This window comes from Vidua chalybeata, chromosome 2 (genome assembly GCF_026979565.1).
Source record: "Vidua chalybeata isolate OUT-0048 chromosome 2, bVidCha1 merged haplotype, whole genome shotgun sequence".
Lineage (NCBI taxonomy): Eukaryota > Metazoa > Chordata > Aves > Passeriformes > Viduidae > Vidua > Vidua chalybeata.
Genome location: NC_071531.1, coordinates 93,586,048 through 93,599,349, shown reverse-complemented (window position 1 = coordinate 93,599,349; position 13,302 = coordinate 93,586,048). Strand labels below are relative to the sequence as shown.

Sequence of the window (13,302 nt, the reverse complement as noted above, 5' to 3'; positions counted from 1 at the left end):
GATTTTGAACTTCACCATCTTAGGGTCATTATAGCCAAGGCTGACTTCAACCTTCACATCCCCAGTAAGCCCCTCTTTGCTGGCAAGTATGAGGTCCAGCAGAGAGCCCCTTTTCCTCTACCAGTTGTGTCAAAAGTTGTCATTGATGCTGCCCTGGATCGTTATGCTGTGTTGCTCTTGCAGCAGATATCAGAGAGGTTCCCCACAAAGGCCAAAGACTGCATACATTACGTTGTATTCAGTTGTTTAAAGGCCTCATCCACTGCCTCTTCCTGGTCAGGGGTCCCACAGCAGACACTCACCAGGATGTTACCCAGAACAATCTGCTCTTCAGTCTTAACCCATAAGCTCTCCATGGGCTCAACATCCATCCCTAGGCAGAGCTCCAAGCTCTGGAGATGAAGAGTTACCTCCACAGCAACATCATATGTCACTGCAGCTTTCTCCCTACCCTGAAAGGATCCCTCCCTAACCATCCATTAACTTTATTTAAAAATGAATAGCTGATCACATCATTATATAAAGTTTCTAGTTTATATAATTACTTTTTGAGTAGAAAAGGAGTGGGAAAATTAAATTTCTGAAACATGCACAGTAAGGAATCATCATTCCAAGCATGAAAAGACACAGGGTCCACAGAACTGATCTATTCACTAACTACTGCATAAGCCAACCATGTGCTCCAAGTAGTCGTGCTGAAAAGCTGAATTACTGCCACTCAACTCCCTGGCAACTGCCATGAATGGTCACATTACAGAACTTAAAACTATAAAACAATTGTTTACAAAGAACTTTGGAACAGACTACATAATTGCTACAAAGATAATATACTAGACAGCTTCCAGATTTGCAATTTTGCACACACAATATGGTTCTTTCTGCATAACTACTGTATAACATTAGCTCTACCTGAAAATCAGAACCTTTTTAAACATACTGGCACAATCTATCCAAGCCCTTAATGGCTTTTGTAGACATAAATTTTCAATGCTTAGCAAGCAATAGCAGCTGACAACTTGTCACTTTTCCTACCACAGAGGATTAAGATACCCAGAAAAACAAGTTGTCTAAAAGTCACCTAAAAGGTAACTTATTTAGAGATTTAATCCTGTTTACACATTTCCTTCTTGCTTTCACTTCTAGAGACCTCAAGGTAGATTAGCCTGCCTCCAAGCAGAAGTGTCTTGTGTACTAAGTATTTCCACCTGGTTTATACAACACACTATTATTCTTTAGTAGAAAGCCCACCTATTGGCATTTAGCATACACAGCAATTGGTACACCAGGAACAGCAAGCTGCATAAAAAATCAAAACCAATTTTCAGTGGGAAGGAGGAAGTTGCGCAGTTTATTCCTGCTATGTGAGTAATGGCCTATTGAAGGGATAAATAAAAGCAAGAATATTAAGCCTAAAATTCAGCTGTGTGTACAGTGTTACAAAACCTGAGACGCAGCAAACTTACGTAGGAACCAGCCAAGCTTACTATCACATCTTACGAAATAAAATGTATAAATTGTTAAGCAGTCTAGCAGAATAGTTTAAACACTACTTCAATTAAAACTCTTCCCCCACTCCATCATCACAGACATGAAAACATCACCATCTGTTACATACCTTATTTTCCCCTGCTCTGTTAAATCTCCATCACTGTGTAATATTGTTGTTAACAATCTCAGAGTAGAAGTACCTGACTTGCTGTGGTTGTTCTTCATTCCTAGCAACCATCGAACCATCATCTTGATGGCCTGAATCTGAAAAAAAATTTATACCAAAATGTTAAATCATATCATAAGCCTCATTTTTAAAATAATCTTTAATTTAATCACATAGTATTTTTCCAAGTGCTTTTTGCTGGTACAAACATATGTCTGTCAGGACTGCAAAACATAATTTAAATACTGAAAGATAACCAGACATACTCTCACTAGACAGCAACTTTTCACTGAAAGTTTTAATCATGTATTACAGCAAATAAAAATTATACATTTAGTCCAAGTTTGAGCTGCTTCTTCTAAAAGCAATCACATTTTGTCCTTTGAAAACATTTTCTTAATTGAGCTTACATCCATTAAATACTGTGAAATAGGCCAAACAGTTTATACTTGCTAAGAAAATGTTACTGGATCAAAAAGCAGAACACATTTTCATCTTTGTTGGAAGGGACTCACAAGGATCAACAAGTCCAGTGAATGAACCATATGACGACTGAACCCATGACCTTGGTGTTAAATTCCTGTGCCCTATATATTCTCTATTTATCTATGTCATATTTGAGTTTAAATTTAAGACACGTACTTGAAAAAACACTTAATAGACATCTTGACTGTTAAGAGCAGCAATCTGTACTACAATAACTTACCCTAGTAAATAACACTGTTTTCACAGCTATTTAAAGAAAAGCCTCAAAGTCGGGGAGGGATAACTTGGTTTTGCCAATGGAAACATCAAGTGTTTTGAGGCAAGCTTCTGCTAGTATGCAGAATCCAGCAACTATCATGAAACACTGAATAATTTCACATTTCTTTAGTGAAAATAAAACATTAATTTGGAGATTAAGTTTGTTTTAGTATTTGAATCCCTTTATCCTTTCATTTTCCTTTCATATGACAGCAAAGACAATAAAGAAAACAAAAAAAAATAGTATCTTCTTACAGCAAAATAAAAATGCTCATCTAAATCACACAGATGTCCTTTGGGAAAAAAGAAAGGAAACCAAAAAAGAAACCAAAACAAAATAATGAACTCTGAAGATCAAAACCCAAAAGCTTTAGAAAACTTACACTTTTCATATATGGTAACTTCAAATATTCTCATTAGTGGGAAAAGCAATTCTAGTAACTTTTATATAAGCATTCACAATATCAACGAATTAAATTTATCATAGCATAATTGATCTACTCCTTGAAACGAACTGACCAAAATGGTCCCGTCAGATCTCAGTTCTAGGACTATCACTTCTATGTGAGTTTAGTTTTTAGGACTGTAGTCCGCTTGCTCCACCTTATTGGATAATACCAGTAAGCTGCAGGATGTCTGTCACTCCAGAACTCAAAATGCAAATGGAGTCTGAGAAGCAGAATTTGTTTTGCCCTCACTCTCAAAGGGTCTTCCACTGGAACAGCTCTAAGTATGTGCCAGAAGATTTTAATAGCATCAAACCCAATATAATAATTGTAATATAATAATAATAGCATCAGATTTTTTTCATAGCTCACAAATTCAGTTTCTTCATGTCATAACCCAATATAATAATTGTAATATAATAATAATAGCATCAGATTTTTTCATAGCTCACAAATTCAGTTTCTTCATGTCATAACCAGGACTTGTAACCATTAGTGCCTCCCATTTGTTGGGAGGATGGAAATATAACAGCTCTCCTTGGTCTCCAAATAAATGACACATTCAGCCAGGGAACAGATACAGGCTACCTTGTCCCCTGACCAATTTCAGTTTCAATCTTGGCTTCTAGTAATTCCCTCCATAATGTCTTTTCCCCAGTGTTATTATCCAAACCTATTCTAGTCTTCCTTCCATGTAGTCAAGTCCCAGTCCCACCTCCTTCAGAATTTTTGTCTGACCCCACTAGTTTCCCTATTTCTTTGCTGGCGTTAATGATATGATGACATTCCAGCAACCATTCAGAATTAAGCATTCCCATGAAATTAGTACAGGGCATGAGAATTCCCCCAGTCACTATTACTGATTACCCAAAGACTTTGTTAAACATGAGTTTGGACTGCTGTCATATTTTAAATTCTCCCTTTGCAACCAAACAGTCTAGCTATTAAAAGATAATTCCAGTGGGAAGGAGTGTTAGGAGGTTTCCGGTTCAATCTCCTGCTCAAAGGAAGGTCAGCTATGAAATCACACCACATTGGTCTCAGTTTTATGCACTGTGGTGTCTAAAGCCCTCCAAGAATGAAGACTGCACAGGCTCTCTTGGCAACCTGCAACCTCTTGCTACCTGTTGCATAGTCTGACTGTTCACAGGCTTTTCCTCATATTCAGTCTGAAGTTCTTGTTTCAATTCATGTTCCACGAGCCTAGAATTGTCCTCTGAGATGAAAAATTATTTTACACAACATGAAAAGAAAGTGAAAATGAGATATAGCCATATCAAAGACAACACTGTCTTCCAACTACATCACCATTATGGCAACAGCTGGCTACGGTTTCTACTGCCTGAGGTTTCAGAGCCACAAAGGCTACAAGTTTGTCAGTAGTGGAAAACAAAACAAAGCCCAGTTTGAGCATAGAGAAATAGTATTAAAAACCTTATATTCCAGTTATATAGAAAGAAACAAGAAATATCATTGCTACTACACAAGTCTCAATCCGCTGCATGGTGCACAGTACACATTACAGGTCACTGCCAAGACAGACAATTGCTTTAGAACTCAAGTGCCAGGCCTAGGAACTCCAGTCTAACTCATACAATCATTAATCCAATTCATAGTTAATACTGTACTGAAACACTTCTCTGCAGAGAGCCTTCCACACAAGGTTTAGCACCCAAAACTAAGGTTATCCTGTATCAGTCTACATCTGCTAGGCTGGACAATACTAAAATTTAGTTTTCAGCAGTCCTTCCCACTTTCATGCACCAACTTGGTAGTTTTTAAATCCCCAATAGATATATAATAATGTTACAAAATGAAAAAGAGGCTTGTAAAACCAGAGTGAAGAAAAGTACACTATCAGAGAGAAATAATTTATAAACTAATGGCATGGTCTAGAGCATACATTAAGTTTAAGCTCCGCAGTAGTAATAAATGCTAATTAAATTTGCAAATCAATTTTCACAATAACCTGTTTTCACCTGCAAATAAATTCTTCTTACAGTTTTCAGGCTTGGCTTCAACTGCAAATTGCCTTAAGAATTTCTGCAGGTTAATTCCCTTCCAAATAGCCAAATGTATGAGAAATTTTATCAATATAAAAGTACATTTTAGAGCGTTATTACAGCTTCACAAATCATTTAAAATAATCAAGAAAAACAATTAATATTTACTACTTCAAGTTACATGTATAATCACTCAAGTGAAATCATGTCTATTTAAAATTAGCACCTCATTAAATTAAAACAAAGGTGCATTCTTTTAACAATTTTGGGAGTATACTGTGTAACTACAGAGTTGGACAAATATGAAAAATATCCTTTGTGGAGTCAAAAAACTAAAAGCAACGAATCAACTTCAAAAAAAGCCAAGCCTTTCCAGTAAAGTGTTCTGTACCACACTGCAAAGCAAAGTACTTACTAATCTAGCAGAAAAGAAGGTCTGCTGAGAAGCGTTTAACAATTTTGAGAGAAGGCAAAGAACTTTTTAAAACCAGAGCCACTCTACTCAGAAGACATTAGAAACTAAACAACTGATATAACATAGAGCATACTATAAAAGACAAGCATCTCATTCTGAAAGGAGTGAAAGCAAAAATCTATTCTATAGATACCCTATTCTGAAGGGTATTTAAAAACAAAATACAGGTATAGGAATAGATTTTCCACATCATGAGTCTATTTCTAATTCATTGAAAAATTGACTGACAGTATCTCTTACAGAGTACAGAGAATGTATTACACTTACTCCAAAATAAGAAAAAGCTTGAGATGACATTTTTAAGTAAAGTATCAAAATAAACCCCCCACCATTTTAAAGTGATTTTTTTCTTAAATCCAGGTTTTTATCTAATACACATTGCAAACACAGAAAAATAAACAAGGTAACAGATTTATTCGTTTGAGGAAACTGACAAATCCAAACCTCATTTTTCTTCTTCCGAAACAACACTGAAAGTTTCTTGGAATGGCATAAAAATTCAACAGAAAAAGGAAAGACTTTTAACAAAATTTCTATACTACTTATCTCCTACATTGAAGAGGAGGGGAAAAATAATTTTACTATAAGTAATCTAGTTATCATCACAGTCAAGTGTCAGAAAGCAAAACTACACCTAGAAAGAGCTTATGTAAAAACTTAATGAAGTGTGTATGGAAATTTATGCATAAAATAATAATTTAAAAGTATGTTCCCAAGAACAAATCCTTATTAAATATTATAAACATAATAGACAGGAAAACATAGTACATGCTACTCACTTTAACAAGGGTTTCAGGAGACACTTCTTCATCTGGGACCCAAAGTTTTGTTGTCTTCTTTCCTGGAAGCTAAACAAAATGTTACATTTGTTATTGTACTGTTACTCTTCAGTGAAACTTGTAACCTCCTCTTTCCTGTTTGCTTCTGGAAACAATACAGCAGCACTCCCTGGTCAGCTGTATGCCTCCTGTACCTTACAGAAGTAACCACAACAGAAGTGACTTATCTCACTATCCAAGAATCAGCAAATTTAAGATTAGTAATGGGATGGGTTGTTGTTATTACCTGAAAACTATTCCTTTAGGGCGTAATAGCCATTGCTTTGAAAAATAACAGTTTTTCCATATCCAGTAGATTGGAACCTCACACACATTTTACTGTTTTAGACAGTGTATCTTTCCCTAAGCAATTTCAAACAATGCATGAGTTCATTTTTTGGACTTCATAATCACTTTAGAATCAATACAAAATTGTTCAAAAAATTGAAATTCAGTCTTCCATTTAAATAGTGTATTTTAATTTCAAATGTAATATACTTCCTAAAAATCACAACTCACTCAAGATAAGAAACAGAGTAAAGCCATAACAATTTTCCCCTTTTTAATAAAGGCCAAGTCATGAGTGATGAAATGTTGTGCTATGCAGCTCATCACTTTTTTAAGATTCCTAAATTAGTAGAACTCTCCTTACCTGTACCATGGGTTTTGAATGGAGTCAAACTACATGAGGAAATCAAAAGACTACCATATACAAAAAGCAGAATCAGCGTGCCAAATATTCTCCCAAGCACTTGATGAGTATGATACTAGAGAAAAAGCATACTCTTAATATAAGATTTAAAAAATACTCACCCTATCATTCATTAGCAAATCTTTGACAATAAAAGTAGCAACCAAAGATTTCAAGGGGGCGGCAAATTGGTCAGGTGCAAGCATGGCTATATGGCCAATAGTAACCAATGGTGTAATGAGGTGCTCAAAATTGCTTGGATCCAGACTTTTATGCAGCGGCTAAAAAAAAGGCAACAAATTCAGGTATTACTGATACAATATGTGTCTTACTGAGGGGCTGGGAATGACAGCTTCGTACCAAGTTGTCCATGTCTCCTTCAGAAATACAATTTCAAAAGAACTATTGATTATTCAACTTTAAAGATACGTTCACCAACCCATCAAGTCTTCCTCGAGTCAGAGGAAATGTCAAAATGACAGACATAGCATTTATCACCTCTGGATAGTTCAAAAAGTGACAACTCAAGCATGACCATTTAGGAAACAATGGATTAAAATCCTACTTTCTTGTGGGAGAACTACATCTCAAGCTAGCAATTCCAGTAATGGACAATGATTCAGCCTTCAAGATAAGAGGCTGATGGCTACTAATTAAAAAGTACATTTGCAGGTACAGCTATAAAATTTATTTAGTCTGTACCACAATTCAGTTTTCCATAACTTCTACAATCATTTCAATACTTTTGACAATTTTCAACAGGGATAAGGAGTAGCATATGGTTCTTCTTTCCATAAATAGTTCATGGTTCTAGTACACACCTAACAATTGGTTCTACTCTATCAGCTCTTAAAATACATAACCTAAAATATGACTAATCATGAGACACAAGAACACCCTCTACTACCATTCTTCAGGCCAAAATCATGTAAGAAGAAAAGGAAAGGAGAAAAACTTATTTCCTAAATCTGCTACAACTTGCAACTAACAATCCCTTAGTTTACATATGCAATATAAAAGATCAGTAAAAGTAGCTTAAGTATTTAATGTTACCTCAAATATCTGTGCAAACTGTGTTTCTTTGCTGGAAAATATTGCATGGATGCAGTGAATAGCATACTTGGCTTGACGAGGGGGTCCCTTTTTAGCTTTATGATGCAATACTGGAAGCAAAGCACTAAACAGTTGTGTAACAAAACAAATAGACAAACAGACCAAGAGATAAATAATTTCACAAACTGAAAATCTTCCAAAATTTCAAACTAACAAAGAAGTACAGATACAAATATAAAAACCAAAACATTTCTGCAAAAGCACTAATTGCTTTTGTTTGCATAATATCTTCAAAAAAAAAAAAAAAAGAAGAAAAAATTATTTACATAACTTGTAAGCAAAAAAACCCTAATTTTGTTGATAAAATATTATGTGGTAAAACAGGCACAGGTACTAAATGTTCTTTTGGAAATATTTTTGCCTACATATTACCATTAAATTGCAAGGGATGTTTTTACACTGCGCATATATATATATATATATATATATATATATATATATATATAACCTAGGAAAGAGTATGTAATTCTGAAGGGCAACAATGTAACAATACAAATTATAGTGGCATGAGTGACATACCAGCTGTCACTACTTTGGTATATTCATTTCACTTCCTTTCTTCAAAAAGCACTACAATTTAGTTTTTCAAAATCTCTTTTTGGAAGTAATACTTCCAAAAGAATGCAGAAAAATGTTACCGCAGATGAAAGGAAGAGTGAGAACTTCCAAAATCCTATACAGTAAAGATCACTGCTCAGAGTAAGATACACAACTTACGATCGTATGTGAGGAAAGTCTTCTTCAATTTTACTTCCTGTATTTTTGAAAATTTGTAATGCAGCTTCTGCCACTTTTTCATCATCCATTTTCAAGCAAGCCAGGAGAGATTCAAAAGTTTCCGCTGAATGAAATGAGATAGGGTGCGTAAACGAAAGTACCTGCCAAAATATGATGAAAGCCATGTTAACATTTTTTAAAGGTCCACTTATACTAGGACACTTCATCAAGAGTAATTTTCCACTGCCATACTGGAACATTTATAATACTCTCCCTGGTTTTGACTCATGATCCACATTTCCCTTCATTTCTTTAGTAGCTCCTAAAGTTCTGCCTTTATACATTACCTCATTAGATTTAAATTATTTCCCCAGTCTCAGTTTCTTCTCCTATTATTCTGACCATGTACTTCTCAGTGGCTACATCTACATTACCAAGTACTGGGTCACAGCAGGAGCAGGTCTTAAGAGAAACACAACTGATGCTAAGGAAGCAATATTCATGTTTCAGGAGTTTTGCTTCAGAGTATTTTTAGACTGACTAAATCCACTTTAGCCAATGCAACACAACATGTACTTCTGAAGCCCATCTCAATTTTGTACCTCTGAAAGGAATCCAGCTTGTGTGCCTCCAGACTTCATGTTTGTTTCCTCAGAGGAAAAACTGATTCTGCTCTGAAGTGAAATTTAGCAATACAGATATACTCAATAGGGTCTCTAGTCCCTCAAGCTTTCCACATCAACTTAATAGATTCTGTACCTCTCCTTCAGATTCTTGAACTTGATTGTTTTCTGTTATGACAGTCCTCCCATGTTAAAAAAATGAAATAAAGAAACCCTCAACTGATCCTCCCCGAAATTTGGTCTTCTCTTAATTTTTAAGTGGTTGTTGATTATTAGCCTCCTTACACATAATATTCTGACCCATGGTAGAGAAACAATCCTCAAAATCTAGAAACTTCTTCATATGCAGTTTTCTCTTTTAACCAAGTTACCTTCCTTCCCACTTCATTGCACGGCATTCCCAATGCTGGACTCCTATATTTGTCCTCTTTATATTATTCTGATGATGTATAGACCTCTTAGTTTAGGGCAGTCTTACTCCTCTTCCTTCCTTAAATGTGTCACACCAGTTCATACAAATATGTAAATACTGACCTGAAAGCCTTCATTCAAGTATACAGTCCTTTATAATATGATTAATTCTTTCTTACTCAGATGCATTCCTGTGCACTTTTATCTAAATGTGCACATCTGGATAAAGAGCCACACCCTTTCCGGTGAATCTACTCCGTCCTTAGTTCATCTAAAATACTCTGGAAACTTCAGTATGGGAGTCCTTTAGATTTTTAGACCTCTGAAGTCAACCCCCAGTTGGACTACTTGACAGTGTTTGCTATGTTAGCTCAGTCTCAAGACTACTCATAGCTGAAATAGGTAAGACCCCAACTTATGTGGAACACAGAAGAACCACATTGTTGCACTGATGTGCAATAGCACAGTATATATTTACGGATCGCCGAATTCATGCTCTAATAACGAAAACTCCGCTGCTGCTGTCTCACACGCAACTACTTTTGGCTTCCAGAAAAGCTTCTAAATAATTTAAAAAATAACCTTACTGATGTACCGCATAAGAAGAGCATACAGCACAAAAACCCAAACCAGTTTCTTCCAGGTAGGCACCATATACTTTTGACTAAAAGCAGTAAGTGCTAACTAAAAATTTATTTTAACAAAGTTGTTTGCAAAGTTTCCCATGCTCACTGGCCACTAGGACTATACTTGCCTTCAGCAATTCAAGACCTGCTCTGATTGCCTGGTCAGTAGGTACACCCTCATCTTCATCATCAGCTGTTCCATCTATAGACTTGTTCACTTGCTTGATAAGGGCACTGAAGAGGAAAACAAAACATGGCCTTGTAGTTACTGCAATTCCACCATTTATGATTACATTTTAAACTTGTGAAAACAATCTTATTTAAAGCAACTTATTTAAAACATAAGCCTATTATAAACCAAATATGTCAGCTACATACATAATCTGGTTGCCTTCATCTCCTATCCAAATCAAAGCTTATGAAGCATTGAATTAAAAAATATTTATGCATCATAAATTAAGAACTATATACAAATTACTCTGGAAGGATGACCAAAATAAGAAAACAATTCGAGCATTACAAGCAACAAACTCAATAAGAATTATGCTGAGGTTACAACCCGCTACAGATTCTTAATAATTGATGGAAAGTAACTGTTTACAATACTTAGTCTCTAACCAAGAGGAAAAAAAATAACCATTTAACAGTTCTGCTAAGAGCTGAAGACAAATTTATAAGACCTTGACAATAAGGCTTATTTCAAATACTGCTGTTAGTTAAATAATCATTTCAGCAATAATAATTTCCACAATCCTCCCCACACCATAACTTCATTGGCTTACTCTTCCTTGAAGTCTTGCTGCCTCATCATCATAACCTTTACTTCTTCAGTTACATTACTGTTTATGTCACTATGAGCTAATATTCTGGGTGGAAAGTTTCAGCTGAATAGTCTGGACAGAAATTTGTTTTAAAATAAGTCAGCTGGTCACAAACCACACTTTGTGCATCAGTAACATATCCAGTTTTACTGACAAGTCATCCCAGCTATGCTGAATGACAATGCAATTGTTTTGTGACTACATTCTGGACAAGGACACAAAAACCCCCACACAAAATGAAACAGAAGAAAACATTGCAGGTCACCAAGCCTTAAGCCATACCCACCCAGCCTATTACTGCTTGTGCTTAAAGGCAAAGTAAGAAACCCCAATTTCAAACCCTGTGGTCTGTGGCCGACAACACACAAAAAAATACCTGATGGATTCGGTATCAATGTGCACAGGAGCAATTCTCTCAAGAAGAAACTTTATCATTTCCAGGAAAGGATTTGTTGGTTGTTTTGGATTGCCCAACTTCTTTGTTATTTCCCTCTGAAATATAAGTTGTGATTAAATTTCTAATCAATTCTATTCCAAAAATATTCTCCCTTTAAGAGCAATTCTTACCACACATCCTTCAGCCTGCTTGCAAGAACATGTTGGGCTAACAAGCATTTCTAACTGACTTCTTATTTTTTCATCATCTTCTAGAACTTGTGTGAACTTTTTCATGAAATCTTGAGCTTTCCCTGGATCAGGAAGGTTTCCTTTAAATAACCAAAATAAATCACTCTTTACTTATTGTAAATTGCACAAGTTTGGAACATCATACAAACCACACAAAACCCAAACAAACTAACAAAAAGAAAAACCACAATAAACCCAAACCACAAAACACCTCAAAATAAGCAGACATATCTATGAAGACACAAATTTCTACAAATTTCCTCTGCTAATTGCTTTCCCCACCCTTCACACTCATTTTTCAGCAAGTCTAGTTGTCTAGTTGCTCTTGCTAATATTACTAACAGCTGAAGCTGACCTCAGACTGCAAAGCCTAAACTCCAAAACAAAATATATTCTGTATATAGATCACCCAATGCAACAAGTGTGAAAAACATCAAAAAGGGTATTTTTGCTAAATTACCCCTTAAGCAAACATAAGCTTTACAACAAACATTCAAAAACAAAAAATGGCATTTAAAATTATTTAAGGAAACAAACTTTACAACAGCTTAAAACATCCCCAAAAAGAGGAGGCATTTAAAATGCATTTCTTCAACTACATTCTCATTTTATATTTATGTTTTATATTACAGCAAGGCAATTTATTGGTGAAGAATTAGTCTATTTAAGATGCTTCATAGTTTTTGGTCCAGACAGTGTTAAGCAAAGCTGGTACAGAATGTGGTGTAGCGTTACAGGATGGTTAGTTCAAAACCAGTTCTATTATGATTTTGTTTTGCTGTATCGATTTTTTTTAAAAAATAAGCCAAGAACTAGAAGTATGAGAAAAAATACAAACTGATGAAAAATAGATTAGTATTGTGGCCAATGAAGCAGCACAGTTCATTTTTTTCCACCGTATTTTTTTCAAAAATGTGCAGTCTTATGTAGTATATTTTTTTGCCAGAACAGATGGCATTTTTTAAAAAAAGGTGGATTTGAAAAAAATTTTCAGAATCATAAAGCAAGTTTTTCTTCATACTACTTTTAGTGCTATTGACACGGTGGGCCTGGGGAACAAAAAGTGTTCTTTTTGGGTTGGTGGGTATTTCTTTGTCAATAGTTCAGTTTACACATAAGTTCTTCAGTTTTTGAAGTGCTTTCCTTGCTAGTGAAATCCAAACTCTCTTGCATTCCAATGACATTTACAATACAAAAACCTCAGAAGAGAGGTAAGTTAGTACATAGCTTAGTAGTTTAGTTAACATTTATTAATATATACTCTATAATAAATGTTAAAATAGACATTAACACCCTAGATCATCTAGACCTTGAATTAGACCACAATGCAGCCAAAATGCTATGTGATAGGCTTCATGACTAATGTCTTCTTACGGTTAAGAGAGTAATTCTGCTTAGAGTTGCCTTCATTCTTAAAAGCATATTGATGCATCACATTTATACTGATTTCCTTTAAATTTTATCTGCTGCAAAGTGTTTTTTTATAAAATTACCCCAAATTATTTTTAAAGCAAGAAAGCAATATAATCATAC

The 13,302-nt window shown here is 35.1% G+C and overlaps 1 protein-coding gene across 4 annotated transcripts in view; it reads right to left on the bottom strand.

Moving 5' to 3' along the window:
- Window positions 1-13,302, bottom strand: part of PDS5B (PDS5 cohesin associated factor B) — a 99,053-nt gene that overhangs the window by 29,307 nt on the left and 56,444 nt on the right. For all 4 annotated transcript variants that reach the window (XR_008429262.1, XM_053935044.1, XM_053935046.1 and 1 more), the window contains exons 16-23: window positions 11,710-11,849; window positions 11,519-11,634; window positions 10,450-10,555; window positions 8,662-8,822; window positions 7,885-8,008; window positions 6,954-7,112; window positions 6,102-6,170; window positions 1,616-1,752 (exon numbers count right to left, since the gene is read on the bottom strand). Coding sequence is in view for 3 of the 4 variants with exons in the window: in XM_053935044.1 (XP_053791019.1) it covers window positions 1,616-1,752; window positions 6,102-6,170; window positions 6,954-7,112; window positions 7,885-8,008; window positions 8,662-8,822; window positions 10,450-10,555; window positions 11,519-11,634; window positions 11,710-11,849 (1,012 nt within the window). In the remaining variant the exon portion in view is untranslated. The remainder of the gene's footprint in view (window positions 1-1,615; window positions 1,753-6,101; window positions 6,171-6,953; window positions 7,113-7,884; window positions 8,009-8,661; window positions 8,823-10,449; window positions 10,556-11,518; window positions 11,635-11,709; window positions 11,850-13,302) is intronic.